At 35.8% G+C, this 15,735-nt stretch overlaps 3 protein-coding genes across 3 annotated transcripts; 2 read left to right on the plus strand and 1 right to left on the minus strand.

Moving 5' to 3' along the window:
• The first annotated feature begins 2,394 nt into the window (after positions 1-2,394).
• On the plus strand, positions 2,395-4,336 carry LOC116109045 (transcription factor bHLH70-like). The gene is made up of 3 exons (XM_031395301.1): positions 2,395-3,259; positions 3,360-3,764; positions 3,860-4,336. Exons 1-3 carry the CDS (start codon positions 2,720-2,722, stop codon positions 3,941-3,943), a joined length of 1,029 nt encoding a protein of 342 aa, XP_031251161.1. The 5' UTR covers positions 2,395-2,719; the 3' UTR covers positions 3,944-4,336.
• A 4,065-nt stretch (positions 4,337-8,401) lies between these two features.
• On the plus strand, positions 8,402-9,929 carry LOC116109070 (protein CURVATURE THYLAKOID 1B, chloroplastic). The gene is made up of 6 exons (XM_031395328.1): positions 8,402-8,697; positions 8,793-8,896; positions 8,990-9,076; positions 9,194-9,256; positions 9,517-9,554; positions 9,656-9,929. Exons 1-6 carry the CDS (start codon positions 8,529-8,531, stop codon positions 9,711-9,713), a joined length of 519 nt encoding a protein of 172 aa, XP_031251188.1. The 5' UTR covers positions 8,402-8,528; the 3' UTR covers positions 9,714-9,929.
• Positions 9,930-10,002: 73 nt separating this feature from the next.
• Positions 10,003-11,660, minus strand: LOC116109069 (caffeic acid 3-O-methyltransferase-like). The gene is made up of 4 exons (XM_031395326.1): positions 11,154-11,660; positions 10,660-10,970; positions 10,504-10,568; positions 10,003-10,423 (listed from the first exon to the last, which is right to left on the minus strand). The coding sequence occupies exons 1-4, from the start codon at positions 11,543-11,545 to the stop codon at positions 10,127-10,129; spliced, it is 1,065 nt and encodes a 354-aa protein (XP_031251186.1). The 5' UTR covers positions 11,546-11,660; the 3' UTR covers positions 10,003-10,126.
• Between the last annotated feature and the right edge of the window lie 4,075 nt (positions 11,661-15,735).

A 15,735-nucleotide genomic window follows, 5' to 3' on the forward strand; every position in this document is an offset into this window, starting at 1 on the left:
CATATCTCTGTTTCTTCCTTTGTGAAGCTGCAAGCACATACACACATTCACATGGGGCATTTTGACACTTACATAAATTATTGAGGGATGTATGAGCCGTTGGATTGCTTCTACCACATCTGAGATGACTATCTTCTAGGAAAATTTTGATTAGAAAAAGAAAACCGTCTTATACGATAGGATCCATATTTTCACAACAGGTGATGATACCCCAATTCAAAGGTTATAATTTGGAATCTTGTCTTTGTTAGGCTTCTCTTAATCTCAGAGTCTATAGGAATTTGTGTAGTAGCAAAATGGTGAAGGTGAAGGTGATGTTGGCTTCATGATATAAACAACTGTAGTCTTCTAAATTGGATGAGATTGTGAATCTTTAAATTAATGTTATGTCCATGTCAATCATGAAAGGAGGCTAAAACAAAAATAATAATAAAATTATTTGCCATTAAAAAGGAAGCCAAGAGTAATATGCCCCGGACTGTTGGTATTAACTAAAGCAATAACGGTAGGTCATACAAAATTAGGAGCAGTGGACTGGAGGAGTATGGAGGTCATCACAAGAACTATGACAATTGTACAATAGATCTTAGCAAAATTTGAATGGGATATATGTTTTGTCCAGCCCATTTATTCATTGAATATAATCATATATATATCCAGTGGAGTCAACTTCACAAACAAAATTAACGCAGAGCAAGACTCTGTATTGAAGCCATACTTGCTATCTAGTATTCAATCCAATCGTGTACTCCCATTGGAGACAAAATTCGTGTCCCAAAACAATTAATTACAGGCATTTGCATAGGCCCCAATTCCATCTAGCAATTTTCAATTATTTATGATAAAAACAATGGTAAAGCCCGACATGTCTTGGAGACATATTTGAATAAAAGATGAATGTGTGAACTTCATTTTAACTATACAAATCAAATCGATGCCTCGAATGCTCTTCTATGTATATATATATAAATTTTAAGTATACGTTTTTGCACTTGGAGAATGTAAATGTGAATAATAATCTTCATAAAATAACTCCAGATATACAAATATCTTCATCAAATGTACTTGTTATGTAGAATAAGGCAACGCTGTTACTGGTTTTCTTTCAAGAGATAGAACCTAAATTAAGAATTTATGGTGGGTTTTTTCGACAAAAAAAAAAGGAGACAAAATTAAATAATTTGGAATTGAAAGCCACTGTTGCTGCCCTAGTTAACAAGGTAGTGTACATTGTACAACTGAAATGATTCGAAGTATTGTACCATGTGGGGCTGATTAATAAAATAAGTGTGTGTGTGTGTGTGAAAGAGAAATAAGCATGCAGAGGGATAAGTTGATAGAGAATAAATTGGAGATGGAGAAATGAACGACGCATCGTGAGACGATAATATGGAAGGACTTTAGAATGAATGAAAGAAAATTGATATTGTAATATATATTTTTTTTGTGAACCGAGAGTGTCCGAATCCGTTTTTATACAACTTAATTAATCCTTAAGATTTTAAAGTTAAACACTCATACCATCTCAACTAATCATTCTAGACCTTAAAATTGACGTGTTTTCACCCATTAGCAGGAGGGTGAATCAAACTTAACTTTTGGTTTATTCACACCCGAAAGTCTTAATTTACCTCTCACTACCCAACGATGTTAATTGATACTGTAATGGGAAGATATACATGAGACCTTTTAGAAAGAGTGAGAGAGAGAAGAGTAGTAGTCCCCACAACTAAATGTCTCCGCTGCTGGACAAAACTGCCACCGCCAATAATGCTTTTGGGACCTTGCAAACCAGACAACCCTAAACCCTTACGCCTACGCGCTCTCTCTTTAGTCTTTCCTTATTCCTTTCACTACCAATTTCTAAATATATCTTCTCATATATCCTCAGTTTCTTGTTTTTAACTCTTTTCCACCTTTCATTTATCATCTCACATCCTTGGATTTTCTTCACCACTCTTTTACCCATCTTCACCTTCAATTTCTCTCTCTGTAACTTCACATCACACCAAATAATTTTTTTTTTTTTTATATATATTTAAGATTATCACCGCACCAACACTATAAACAAAGGAATATATCTGTGCTCGTAAATGGGGTCTCGTTCTGCTTCTTGGGGCTTACATTTATTACTAGTATTGTTTCGTTAGCATCACTATGGAATGTTTGTAACCGAGAGAGAGAAAAAGAGGTAGATAGACAAGAGATAAAAGAAAGAATTTAAGGCGCTACTTCAACGACAAACTGCTCAGCTGCTGCAATGGAGAGGCTTCAAGGACCCATTAATCCTTGCGTATGTTCATTTTAGTACTTGTCTTTTCTTTTCACTTCCTCTTTTCTCGAATCCTTTTTCTAGAATTAAGATGTGCATTGCATTTACTCCTCTAAATGCTTGCATTCAATGCAGTGACTAGTTTTTCTGGAAATACTATTATCTGCTATTTCTGTTTCCCATTCTTCTACATTCCTTTTTTATTCTCTTCCTCTGTTAAGATTGAACTACCCACACAATCCTTGATATACTACTTTTCCTTGCTTCTAATGTTGAAGGCCAACTAAGAATTTCCCTAATTTTCTTATTTCTTATTTTATTTTCTTGCAGTTCTAGGGTGAACATTTGAATGTGGAGTACTTAGAACAAGAATTTCTCAGCTCGGAGGCCTTAAGATTTGAAGAAGAAGAAAGTACAAACTTCTCTACTCCAAGTTTAGAAGACAAAATGCCATTTCTCCAGATGCTTCAAAGTGTAGAAACCCCATCACTTTTCCCTTTCAAAGAACCCAACTTTCAGACACTTTTGAGACTCCAACACCTGAAAAAACCATGGGATGTAATAAACCCTTACGTCTCTGAAATGGAAAACCAAATCCAAGTCTTAGAACTTGAAAGTTGCATCACCCAAGAAATATTAGACTTGCATTCACCGGTGAAATCACAATCAGAAACCAAAGACCTCCAAAACCCACATTCAACTTCATGCCTGGAAGGTGCGAGCTCAGAATCCAACCAAGACCAACCCAACTCGGTAGAAATCACTCACCCTAACCCACAAACCAGGCCTAAACACACCCAGTTCTCGAAATCCCTTCCAGTCACTCGAGAAAGAAGAAAAAGAAAGCGAACAAAACCAACCAAGAACAAAGAAGAAGTAGAGAGCCAACGCATGACCCACATTGCAGTTGAACGCAACCGCAGACGTCAAATGAACGACCATCTCAATGCTCTCCGTTCTCTCATGCCTCCATCTTACGTCCAAAGAGTAAATCGATTTAAAACCCTTCCATCTTTTGTTACTTTCATTATTCAATTACCTATATTGGAACCAAAAAAATATTTTTTTTCTTTGTCATTGTTAAAAGGGTGACCAAGCATCCATTATTGGGGGTGCAATAGACTTCGTGAAGGAACTTGAGCAACTTTTACTATCCCTTGAAGCCCAAAAGAGAATGAGAATGGAAAAAACCACCGTAGAGGGTTATGATAGCACCACGTCAAGTAGCTCCACCGACAAGGCAAACGGACTTTTGGCAGTGAGGCCACAAATTGAAAATTGTGACGGGGAAGTGAAAGGCGAGAACAAGTCAAGTGGGGCAAAGATTGAGGTGATTGTGATACAAAATCATGTTAACCTCAAGATTCAGTGTCCAAGGCGACCTGGTCAGTTGTTAAAAGCCATTGTTGCACTTGAAGATCTTAGGCTTACATTTTTGCACCTCAATATTACTTCCTCCCAAACTACAGTTCATTACTCTTTCAATCTCAAGGTACTTATCTGTTTCTTTTTTCTGTTAGTCAACCATTAGGACTTAAGTCTTGAGCAATTCTAATTCTTAATTTTCTTTGGGTGTGTTGAATGCAGATAGAGGATGAGTGTAAGATAGGGTCGGCGGATGAGATAGTGGCAGCAGTTCATCAAATATTCAGTTACATCAACGCTAGCTGATTGGTGAAAAAAGTTGAGATTATTGGTTAGGAAGTGTGGAGCGGGTAGAGGTAGAAAAGATGAAGAAAAATGGAAATGGAGAGGAGAGGAAGTATTGTTGAAGCGTGAAGGGTGTAGTTGTTGTAGCAAAAGAGGTTGCATTGCGGAACAAAGCATATGATGTTTACGGCTGAACCTAAAAGAAGTTGCTTTGTTTGTTAATTATAAGAAATTAAAATAAATATGTTTAGTGTAATGTAATGTATGTAATTTTGTTAGTTAGCAAATCTATTATTTAGGTTGTGGTTGTGGGTGAGAGAGAATAGATGGGACCGCATATCCTGCCCTGGTTGAACTTGAATATCTAATTCTCATGATTACAAATTGTGAATGATGCTTCTCTTTTTGTATTGACTTTGGCTGATGTCCATCTCTGTATGTACAGAGATATGTGGGTGCCCCTTCTCTTTTTGTACTCTCTTTTCGCCTTAGGTACTCTTTCCATGCTTTTGAGTTCATGACCTCTACTCTTCAATAATAATAATAATATATTAACCACCGTTACATACATTGAAGTACATAATCCAATCCATTAATTACTATCTAAACCTGTTTAATCCACAATCATACTGCCAAGATTTGACACTTCATTTGGGTCTAACTAGGTAGATGCAAATTCAGTGTCAAAACTCCTCTACTTCATGACTCATGATATGCCATGAAGATTTGACTAAGTTTAATCCCTTGAATTTTATGCCATAAGCAGTTGAACCTACACAGCAATTTGGCATATTCAACTTAGTTACTGTCTAAACCTATAGCTTAGTTAACATGTCAACTTATTTCTGCCTAACACTTTACTTCTATTAAGCCTACTCTTCATAGCTTGCATCACCTCTATAGTTTATTATTTTATTTTTTGAGAAAAAGAAAATCAATTAGAAAACAGAGACAGTTGATACCTTACTTCATGACACGTCACCAAAAAGTCAGCAGGTCTTCTGGTATCTTCTCTCGAGTCAATTTCAGTAGAGCAGGCCTGCAGGCACATTCACATTTCACAAGCAGTGAAACTTTTTATGTAATAGAAACAGCAACAGCCAACCTTGAGCTATTTATATAAAAAGAAAGAACCTTCTAAACAATGTTTTAACTGCGATTAATTTGATGCATTAGAAGAGAAAGAGAAGAAGTGAAGAAAGTAGGTAAATAAAGTCAAATCGGTGTAAGATAGATAGGAGAGGCATGAGGGCAAAGGCAAAGGCCAACCCACGTTCCAATGCTGAAAATTTGTCATACTAAAATGTGCAGTGCAGCAACAGCTTAAAAAAAAAGCACACATCCCCATGTGAAAGTATCAAAAGACGTCTGGTCAGAGACTAATCACCCTACCCCAGTCTTAGTCATTTTGGTCTTCGCGTTCCCTTTTTCTGTTTTTCCAAGGTCACTTCCAATCTTACACAATATTGGTTTTAGGCTCTTTTGGAAACTCCTTTACACACCTCCTCCACCACACCATCATTACTTTCTTTATTTTTTTGTTTATTGTATTTTATAGAATTACAATGCAGAACCCGTCTACTTCTAGCAGTAGAGTAGCCTCACTCTCTTCTACCTACAAAAACCCTATAACGAAGTTTAACAAGTAAACTTAGCCTAAACATTAAGGTTGCTACATGATTGGTAAATCACTAAACCTATATCTTTATTATATAGAAAGTTTTAAATGGAGCCGCTGCGTCGGGCAACCCTAAACTTATATAGAAAGAAAAACATATTATAAAAATTGATCCAAAGGAACATCGGTCTCAGATTTGGGAATAAGTGATGTTTTATATGGAAATACGAGCTAGCCACCACTATATTTAACTTTACCTACTAATCAGCCATTTTTCGTATCATCATTGGCATTACACTATTTTAATCTTTCCATTTATTTCCACAGTATCTCTTTGCCCTAAGAGTTAAAGCTTATTGCTTTTGTTCACTAATACATTATATTTAACACACACACATATATATAATATATATAGAGATAGATAGGCCGCATTTCATTAAATCTCGTAAAAATGAAATAAGTTGAAAGTCTCTATGTGGTGGATTACCAAAGAAATAGCCGTCGCTGTGAAGACTTGTAAAGCCCCCACCACAGATTAAATTGTTCCTTCGTTTTCTTTCAGTTCCTTTTTCAGCAGCTGTCCCAATGCATCAATGCAAATGAGATAGCAATGTGACTACGTTATTCCTCCTGAAACTTCATATGAATTTCCTTTATACTTCTTTAACATCTTCTTAATGATTTAATTTCAAATATTTGGTTATTAATGCTTTTGTTTGTTTTTGTCTGTCTTAATCTAGAGACAAAAGCTAGCCCATCCTACAAATTCCAAAGAGGAAACGGTGAATGAATTATCCATGTACCATTGTACAGAGTGTAGTACAAAGCTCAGTCTTACACGTTACAAATTCCAATAAATGAAACAGTGTCTCAAAATCTGATTAGCTTTGCCTTTGCCTCAAAGTTTCCACTAGGAAATTGAAAACCAAACCAATGTCACTGTTTATGGATTATCATCTCCTGGTTGAGTACTGAGAATTTGAAATAGTTAAAAGCAAATTTTGTCCTGAAAGCTAATGTATAGAGTTGTTGCTGGGGGAGTGGGGTGCTTGGGAGATTGTTGGGAGGTGCATGAACATGGTGAACATAGAAATATAGAATGCCAATAGGGTAAATAAATCATTATCAGATTGACCAGAGATCCCCCCGGCCTCGAAGATTCTGTGTTTTCGGAAATACGTCAACTTCATCATGTGGACCCTCGCATCGTAACTTGAAAGATCTTTTTTCAATTTCAAGCCCTCTCCATATCATCACGGTACAATCAATCTCATCACCCATTACTCTTCATGTCAACACACAATAAAATATTTAGTTTGATGCGAGGGTTGTCCAGTCAATCACGCTTAACAGGTATGACCACTGACTGCAATGCACAGTGAGACCTCTATTACTATTATTCACTATTTGTTATTTGCTGCAATTTTTGCATGAATGAAAGACGTTTAACTTCTTTTTCAACACCATCTTGAAATGAGAATATCTTAGCTAGGTTTAGACCTAGAATCTGTCCAGGTCATGGCTGGACTAGTTTGGTTCTTCCACTGTTCTGAAGCAAGTGTTGATAAGGTAGGTAGGCCATGAAGATGTAATGGGAGATTGAATAGAGAGAAACTTGAGAGAAAAGTTGAATGCCATTTTGGGATAATTTACCGAATAAGAGAAACAAAGTTTGGAGACTGCAGACCAAATAATTTGACAAAAAGTTGCACAACAAGACAAATAACTTATAATGTGGGGACGTGGGATCAGTTCATGATTCGTGTCGGACTGAGAATTGAGGGACTCTTCAAAAAACTGGATCTAAAATTAATAATAAACGGCTTTCTGTATTATTAACAGTAATAATTTACCTCGAAATCGGGTCTCCTATCCTATCCCTTCTTTCTGGTTATAATATAAAGTTTTTTAACTTTTTATTATAATTTTACCTTTTTATCGTCCTCACCTGGGATTGGGAGACGAATCTTTTATCTTCCTGACTTGTTTGTTTTATTTACTTTGGGATTTGGGTTTTAATACTACCAGTTCACAACGTGTGACAGAGAAAGAACAGTTTTTGGTATTGCTGGGCCGATTGCCACGATGTTGGGTTGGCCTAATCCTAATTTAATTGCAGACGGGCCTTTTCATAAATTATGGCCCATTATTCAGCAAACCTAAATATCTGGAGAGGCCCAACGTAATAGTTTTCGGCGGTGTTTTCTCCTCAATCCTGATCAATTACAAAATCAAACAGCATAAACTGCAACTAAGCGATTAAGGAGAGATTAATTATTCTAACCTTATTGATACGATATATTGTACCTTTTCATGAGTAATCCCTTCAATATAAAAAGTACTGTAAAGGGGTTTACTTTGTTGCATAATTTATACTATTATCCCCAATCTGTAACTTGTGTTATAGGAAGGAAATCTAATTACGTCCTTAAAATTGGGTGGTCCTGTTCTCCAAATAGTCAAACAGATATCAATGGAGATATTTTCAGAGCAAATATGGTATAGTGACACTTTTTACTTGGTGCATTTGACCATTGGCATAAGTTTAAACTCACAGTCCCAGGCTGTCCCAACCCCCTTTATAGTAGTGAGCAACAATTAGTGATTAGTAATTGCAAGGTAGGTGAATTTGTAGATTTTTTCATTTTCCATTTATTTTTTCCTCCCAAGGAAGATAACACAATCAAGCTTTTGGCAAAACAGAGGGAGCATTCTATCCAATCAAACACCATAAAATGCCTATCCAACAGCCATGTCAGCACTATCTGGATCAAAGAATGAGTGGTTGTCTTGCTCCAAGCTTGGAAGAAGAACCATCTCCACATTCCAGTTAAAATTATCGATTTCTAATTATACCAAAATACTTAAAAAAAAAAAAAAAGCAACATAAACAAATAAATCAACACTCTTATCACACTGCATCTCTCCTAAAGAATCTCTCACAGGGCAACCTCAAGTGAAGTACTATCCTGTAGGGATTCAAAATCAATGGCCTCAACTCCCTCCACCACACTCTCTCTTCCTTCTTCATCAACCCTTGTGGATGCCAAGGCTCCTCGCCAGTCAGCTGCTGCCTCACCCCAATGTGTAACCCTCCCTACACTCCCACCGCCGCCTGTTCAGTCTCAAAATCGCCTCTGGAAGACAACTGCTTGTTGTTAGTCACCCTTCACCCATACCCTTCTTGTATCAAAGCATAAGTTTAGTGATGTGTTAATATATTAACATATAATCTTGAGTTTTCTTTTTCAGGTCGAAAGATTGCGCGCAATGTTATGGCTACGGCAACAGGAGAGGCTCCAGCTGAAGTTGCAGGAACTGAATTGCCAGAAATTGTCAAAACACTGCAGGACGCTGTGAGTTTCATACAGTTATCATTATTTACCCTCTGTTGTTGTATAGGAACTGAGTGATTTTAATTTTGAGAAAATTTATTCGTGGATGAACAGTGGGACAAAGTTGAAGATAAGTATGCCCTGACTTCACTTGCAGTCACTGGTGTCGTTGCATTGTGGGGCTCTACCGGGATGATTTCTGTGAGTCTCTCCTTCAGTTCTTTCTTTTTCCAATCATGATTTGGATTTGCATGTAATTGACTTCTCAAACATGAATTTGTAAATTGGATTGTGAAAAATTGGTATCATTTTTAACAGGCAATTGATAGGCTTCCTTTAGTTCCTGGCGTACTTGAGCTGGTTGGCATTGGCTACACTGGGGTAAGTTGAATTAAGTTTGCTATCCTATTCAAGCATTGGTTTTTGCAAACAGCATCTATCTTGATCTCATCTCCTATGACAACGCCTTACCTTGACTGAGTTCTAGCTTCAGCGATGCTAAATTTACATGACATTATATATAATCTCATTGTTCTGCCTCGTGATTAGAGTGACACGGTTGCCTACATATTATGGTCATAGATGATGTTGAAAGAAAATGAATTATGTTGTTGATGCTTTACTATTCTCTTTACTTGCAGTGGTTTGCATACAAGAACCTGATTTTCAAACCAGAGAGGTACATCATTTTGTTTTCATACTCAAACAAACAAGTTTATTCTAGAATTTGGTATTGTGTAAAAGTATATCTGCTAACCAAACATGTTCAACAAATTTCAGGGAAGTATTTATACAGAAAGTAAAGGACACATACAGGGATGTAATCGGAAGCAGCTGAAGGAAAACCAACTAATAATGCTGCTGATAAGATGTGGTAGACTTCAAATTTTTTTCACGCAAATATCTTGCAGCATTAATGCACGAGGATGTAACCTTGCTTCTTCTGTTCACCCCCGTTTCTAACCAGAGTAAGGCCCTTGTATTGTAATTGTACTGTTTTAATCCTTTGAAGATACATGTAGCCAAATATTTCAATTGCCTTTTTTTAGCACTATATTATGCTCATGGTCAACTTTCTTTCATTATTTCGAAGTAAACAATAAGTAAATCTAGACTGGTTATTATTTTACCAAAAATTGAAAAAGGGTAATTGTGGCGACAGCACATAAAAATCACACAATTATTATTTTTATTTAAACAATAGAATCCTCGCCCACTGGATATTACAACTACAGAAACAGATTACTCTCTCTATTTATAAAATTCCATAACCCAGAAATTACAAACAAAGCATTCGTATCTAATGCCACTAAATCCAGCCTCAGTTGCTAAGGCCATGAATTCATGTTTTGTTCGCTCCTTTCCTCCTGGATTTTGAGTCATCATAACCACATCAGTTTGGGAAACTGCCTTCGATGTAACTTTTGTATCAGCCATTACAGGTAGTATTCCCTCCACAACAATTACTTTTCCATCCACTGGAATACTTTTGTAGCAATTCTTCAATAACTTCAAGCAATGTTCATCACTCCAATCATGAAGTATCCACTGTCAATTTTCATTTCCATTAATTACAAAAATACTCATTTCATTCATGAATAAAATACAATAAACAAATATTTTATTACCTTCATAAAAATGGCATCACCTTTTGGAACACTTTCGAACATATCTCCCCCTACATGTTCTATACCTGTAACGCAACTCCTTTGTTATGTCTCGCTCATTCTAACAATATATTGTTGAATTAATAAATTATAATTAAAAATATAGATACATCTTACCAGGATATTGAGGAGCATGTTGAATAACATGAGGTAAGTCAAAATTAATAGCCGTAACATGGGGGTATCTAGAAGTAATAGCTTTAAGGGTAATTCCAAGACCACCGCCCACATCCACCAGCTGCTTGATGCTCTCAAATCCCTTGTAAACTTGAAGGATTTCATTAATAACAATAGTAGTATGATTGAACATTGCACTGTTGAAAACTTCATTGAATCTTGCGTCTAGGCCTGGATACTCAAATGCGTGCGTTCCATGAACCCTATCAAACGGAACTCCTCCTTCAAGCACTGCATCTTTCAGTTGTGCCCTGATTCAATATAATTAATTGCGGTTAGATTATACAATTAAATTGCCTGAGAACATTAATTCCTAATATGCATGGCGACATAATTAAACAAAAATTCTTACTTATAAAGTGAAAAGATTAATGCCTCATCTAATTCTAATGAAAATTAGATAACATGAAATGAATTAATTGAGAATATAGTACCAGCTATCCATGAAGACCTTATCCTGGATTAAAGCCATTAAGGGGCTCAATGACACACCATTTTGATCACGTACAAAATACTTAGAAACAGGGGCCAAACCGTAGAGTCTCTCCAAACCAACCACATAGCATGTAAGAACACTATGGCTAGACAGAAGCCTGAGTATCCGATCCACCATCATTGGCGCGTCTTTGCTCTGAGCGGACATCTGAGATGCAATCTCTGAAGCAGAGAGCTTTGCACCAGGACCAGCTTTTGCAATTATTTCAAAAATGTCAAGATCGATTGCTGCTTTCAAGGTCATTGGTAGCACTGAACCCGTCGCCAGTTGAATCGCATAAGCAAAGCTTTCTTCTTTCTCTTCATCATATCTGATAGCTGAAGAACTCATTTTCTTCAACTTCAATTGATGATGGAAATGAAAAAAGTGGGTGAGTGAGTGCAGAGTTAAGAAAAGATGGACCAACTTATTTCAATAATTCACCGGGGACACGTAAAAAGCAAGAATGATTGTTTTTCGTGTTTGTGTGTGTGTTAACGTTAGTTACTGTTAGATATAGTTGTGGAGTTGTTACAACTTGGGTTAATATTTGTATTAGTTACTAATCAGAATTAGTGTTTGCTGAGTTAGTTCTGTAAGTATAAAACAGTATACAAATTACATTTTTCTTTCCCAAACTTCACGCTTCAACAGTATGGAGTCACGTTGGATTAGCATTTAGCAATTTAATAACCCAAATTTTAAATAATTTTAACTAACCGACAAGGAACTGACAGTAATTTATAATAAAATTTTAATAATATATAATATTATCTATTTTAAGTTTAGTACTAGAGTAATGCAGGATGCAAAACTCTCCATTCAAGGATCTCATCTCACATTATGAGATCGTCACTCCACGTATCGAGTAGTGAGTTTACTCTTTCTTATACCAATTGAAGTTGTAACATCCAAGTCTTATAAAATAGATATTATCCATTTGGATCTTGATCAACATATGTTTCACACAAACGTTTTTCACTTAAATGCATCTATTTAGTTACAAGGATCCCATACAAATTAGACTGAAGCGTTTCTCTATATTGTTCTATACACATGGGATAGAACTCACCTAGAAAATCGAATTCTTAAAAACAGGGTATCCAAATATTAACTAGTCCAATTACCTCGCTCTTTACGTGAAAACCTAAAATATAAGTAAACAAAAGGTAAACAATGTGTGTTCTCTCTGTGGTCTCATGTTTGAATCACAAAAACAGTTGTTAATATTGTTGACCACGGACCGTAAAATTTATCCTATTTCAAAAGTTTTATTTAGGGTTGAAAGATTAATCGAGGTGCACATAAATTGACTCAAATATCCCCAATAACAAAAAAAGAAAAAAGAAAAATGTAAATAATATGCACCCTCTAATTAATATTGCTATTCAATCAAAAGAATTTAAGTCATGTCAGTTTTGTTTGCGTGGAGGAGATTATTATCACTGATTTGACCACACTCACTGAATCACATTATACACGAGTTCCTTTAACCAAAAAGTGAAATCCATGAAAATTTATATTAATATGCCATTTTGATAAGAATTGCTAAAAAGCTACTCCTGATAAAGATGGGCGTTTGCCCCGACCTTGCGGGGATCCATCTTGACTTGGCCTGAATGAGTCGGAAAATCCCTAAAAAAAATGGGGATAGGACCAGGGATGGTCCTCAGTAAAATCCCCACATCTGGGGATGGGTCGGGGAAGGGGATAGTGCAATCCCTGCCCCGGCCCCATGGAGCCCCACTTGTTTTAGAATTTTATGTTTTTTTTTTTCCCTTTACGAGATTTTATATAAAGTTAAAGTTTAAATCATGATTTTAAATAATGTATCTAAATTTATAATATTTACTTTTATAATATTTTCTAATGTTTGTATTAAATTTATAGAAAAAAATTTAAACGAAGGAGTCTAATAATTAAATATATGTATTATTACTTTGTGAATTTCACAAAATAATAATACATGGGACATGACCCAAAAATAAATTTAATTAGATTATTACAATTTACAAACCAATATAAGAATATATACAATTGCTTAACGACTTACAAATTACATAAATTCAATTATCATTGTAATTAATTAATTGATCAAATAAATATAATGTTAAACTTAATCAAATAATGGGATTTGTCCCTTTCACAAATGGACTAATTTTATTAGTTGTAGTGGAGATAGACTTTAGTTTATGTATTACTTTTTAAATCTTAATTTGAATTTTATAAGAAATTGTTCACTTTATATTTCTTACCTTAAATTATGTCTTTTTAATAAATTAACTACTGAAATTAAATAGTCAAATATAATACCTATCAACGTGCTAATTTTTCATAATTAAAATAATTAAATATTATTGTTACGAAAAGTTTTGATTTATATGGGGCAAAAATCCTCGTTCGAGGGATAAATCCTTGCGAAGCCCTATTCATTGGGTCGGACTGGGACGGGGATGGGAGGGATTTTGTCCCCACGGGCCAAGGATGGTCTTGAGAAAAATCCCTGCCTGTGGGAACGGGCCTAGGAAAGGGTAACGTGGATGGGGCCGGGCCATGGGGTCCCCGGCCCTTACCCGGCCCGCACCCATCCCTAATTCCTAATGATGGAAAGGTAACTATTATAGATGGAGTGATTGAAATGAGTTTCTTATGGATGCAATAATGTTGACTCTAGTTGAGGTCGGAAAGGAGCGAACCAAAAAGGAATTCACCACATTGGCAACTGCAGCTGGATTTATGTTAGGGCCAAAAATTGTCTTGGGCTTGACGAGGCCCAATAACGAAATAAACATGTCATGCCTCAAGGCCTCAACCCAATCCAAATTGGGCCTATGCTTAAAATCATTTTGTGAACTACCCACTCTATGAGTTGGGTTATCCTATGAGTTAAGCTCAACTGAGTTTCAGCCCATTAGCCTGCAACAGTCTATAAATAAGAAATCAGAATCTCATTCTATTTCCTCTTCTACTAAGATTCCAAATCTTATTTAAACTATTAAACTTAATCTGATAAGTTCAAGAAATCATATCTCTTTCATGATAGAGATTATTTCCCAAAATAGGACTTAGTGTCCCACTAAGATTCCAAATCTTTTTTAAACTATTAAACTTAATTTGATAAGGTCAAGAAATCATATTTCTTTCTTGATAGGGATTATCTTCTAAAAAAGAGGACTCAATGTCCTACTAGGATTCCAACCCCTTGGATTTACTATAAAAACAGAGGTTTGCCTTCTCATTAGGCATGCAATCTCCCATAGTAAATCTACACTACTTAAAACCATCTATTTGCTTATAAAGTTCTTACTCCCAAGAACCTGACGCCTCCGTCGTAGTCCTAGCTTCCGACAAGACTCCTGATAATTCTTCATCTTCTTAATTCTTATCAAATAATCTCTTTCAACCTCGCTGACTTGAGCGTCGGAGTGCCTACGACAAACACCACCCCGGTGTTTTCCGAAAGCTTCATGCTTACCCTTTCATGTGTGTAGGTCTAGCGGATTGTCAGTGGCCTCAACCTCACGGGATCAGACCCTATTTTATGACAGTAGATTTTTTGCATCTACAGTTTGACGCCCACCATGGGGCCTTGACAATCATCTGCCAACAACAACTTGCAACATGAGAGGAGACACATAACTCCCTCTGACTGGCATCGTTAACCCGAAAATCTCATAACGATAAGAAAATTTTTCGTTAATTTTCTTTATTTTAAATCCATTGAAAGTATCTAGGAATAATTCACATGTCATATTATGTCTATTAAGCATGGAATGTGATAACTTGAAGCATCAAAACACATCTCCCGTGTTCATAATTTGTTATGCATTAGTTGGAATATTGGTCACTTTTCGTATGTGTTTAATTTCTTTTTGGAAGGTATTTCATGTCCTAAAAACTCTCACATCTCTTGGGCATGTTATCGAGTGTGTAAAAAAAGAAAAAAAAAAAAAGTTCAATAGAAAGACAACAATGTGATCCATCTCATTTAGGTCCATGAAGTAAGATATACTTAATTTTTACTTCTACGCGTTTTGCAATATCGAACATGGAAAAAAGCAATTGCCGTACTATTTACCGTTTACTTTGATCTGCAAAATATATGGCCAACATTTTGGGATTGATAATGAAGTAGCTTTATCTTAGTTATAGATATATTGATACTCAAGACCATATACTTTTGGTTCAGACTTGATCATTTCTTCTCATAGATCAAGTGTTTAACACTGTTATGTGCAGCTCTCTCTCTCTCTCTCTTTCTCTCTCTCTCTCTTTGTGAGTGCATATGTGTGCCTATCTTGACACTTGTGTCTGTAATAAACCATGTTATTTGAACATTTTTGTCTTTTGGATTAATTTGTGCTAATGATGAATGAGACTTTATTTACTGTAATTCCTCCTTGATCAAGTATTTGGGAGACTTGATACCAGACCTACTACTATTGCACAAACCAAACATCCCAATTGATTATGTTAATTTCAGGATGGCAGTGGCGGTGTAATAATTTGGTTCTTCTCCTACCAATTACATTATCGATGTC

This window comes from Pistacia vera, unplaced genomic scaffold (genome assembly GCF_008641045.1).
Source record: "Pistacia vera cultivar Batoury unplaced genomic scaffold, PisVer_v2 Contig570, whole genome shotgun sequence".
Lineage (NCBI taxonomy): Eukaryota > Viridiplantae > Streptophyta > Magnoliopsida > Sapindales > Anacardiaceae > Pistacia > Pistacia vera.

Coding starts and splice junctions, on each gene's coding strand:
- LOC116109070 (XM_031395328.1), top strand. CDS start 8,529: ATGGCCTCAACTCCCTCCACCACACTCTCTCTTCCTTCTTCATCAACC. Junction 9,077..9,193: donor GCTCTACCGGGATGATTTCT/GTGAGTCTCTCC, acceptor CATTTTTAACAG/GCAATTGATAGGCTTCCTTT. Junction 9,257..9,516: donor TTGGCATTGGCTACACTGGG/GTAAGTTGAATT, acceptor CTTTACTTGCAG/TGGTTTGCATACAAGAACCT.
- LOC116109069 (XM_031395326.1), bottom strand. CDS start 11,545: ATGAGTTCTTCAGCTATCAGATATGATGAAGAGAAAGAAGAAAGCTTT. Junction 10,971..11,153: donor AAGGTCTTCATGGATAGCTG/GTACTATATTCT, acceptor ATATTGAATCAG/GGCACAACTGAAAGATGCAG. Junction 10,569..10,659: donor ACATGCTCCTCAATATCCTG/GTAAGATGTATC, acceptor GTTGCGTTACAG/GTATAGAACATGTAGGGGGA.
- LOC116109045 (XM_031395301.1), top strand. CDS start 2,720: ATGCCATTTCTCCAGATGCTTCAAAGTGTAGAAACCCCATCACTTTTC. Junction 3,260..3,359: donor CTCCATCTTACGTCCAAAGA/GTAAATCGATTT, acceptor CATTGTTAAAAG/GGTGACCAAGCATCCATTAT. Junction 3,765..3,859: donor ATTACTCTTTCAATCTCAAG/GTACTTATCTGT, acceptor TGTTGAATGCAG/ATAGAGGATGAGTGTAAGAT.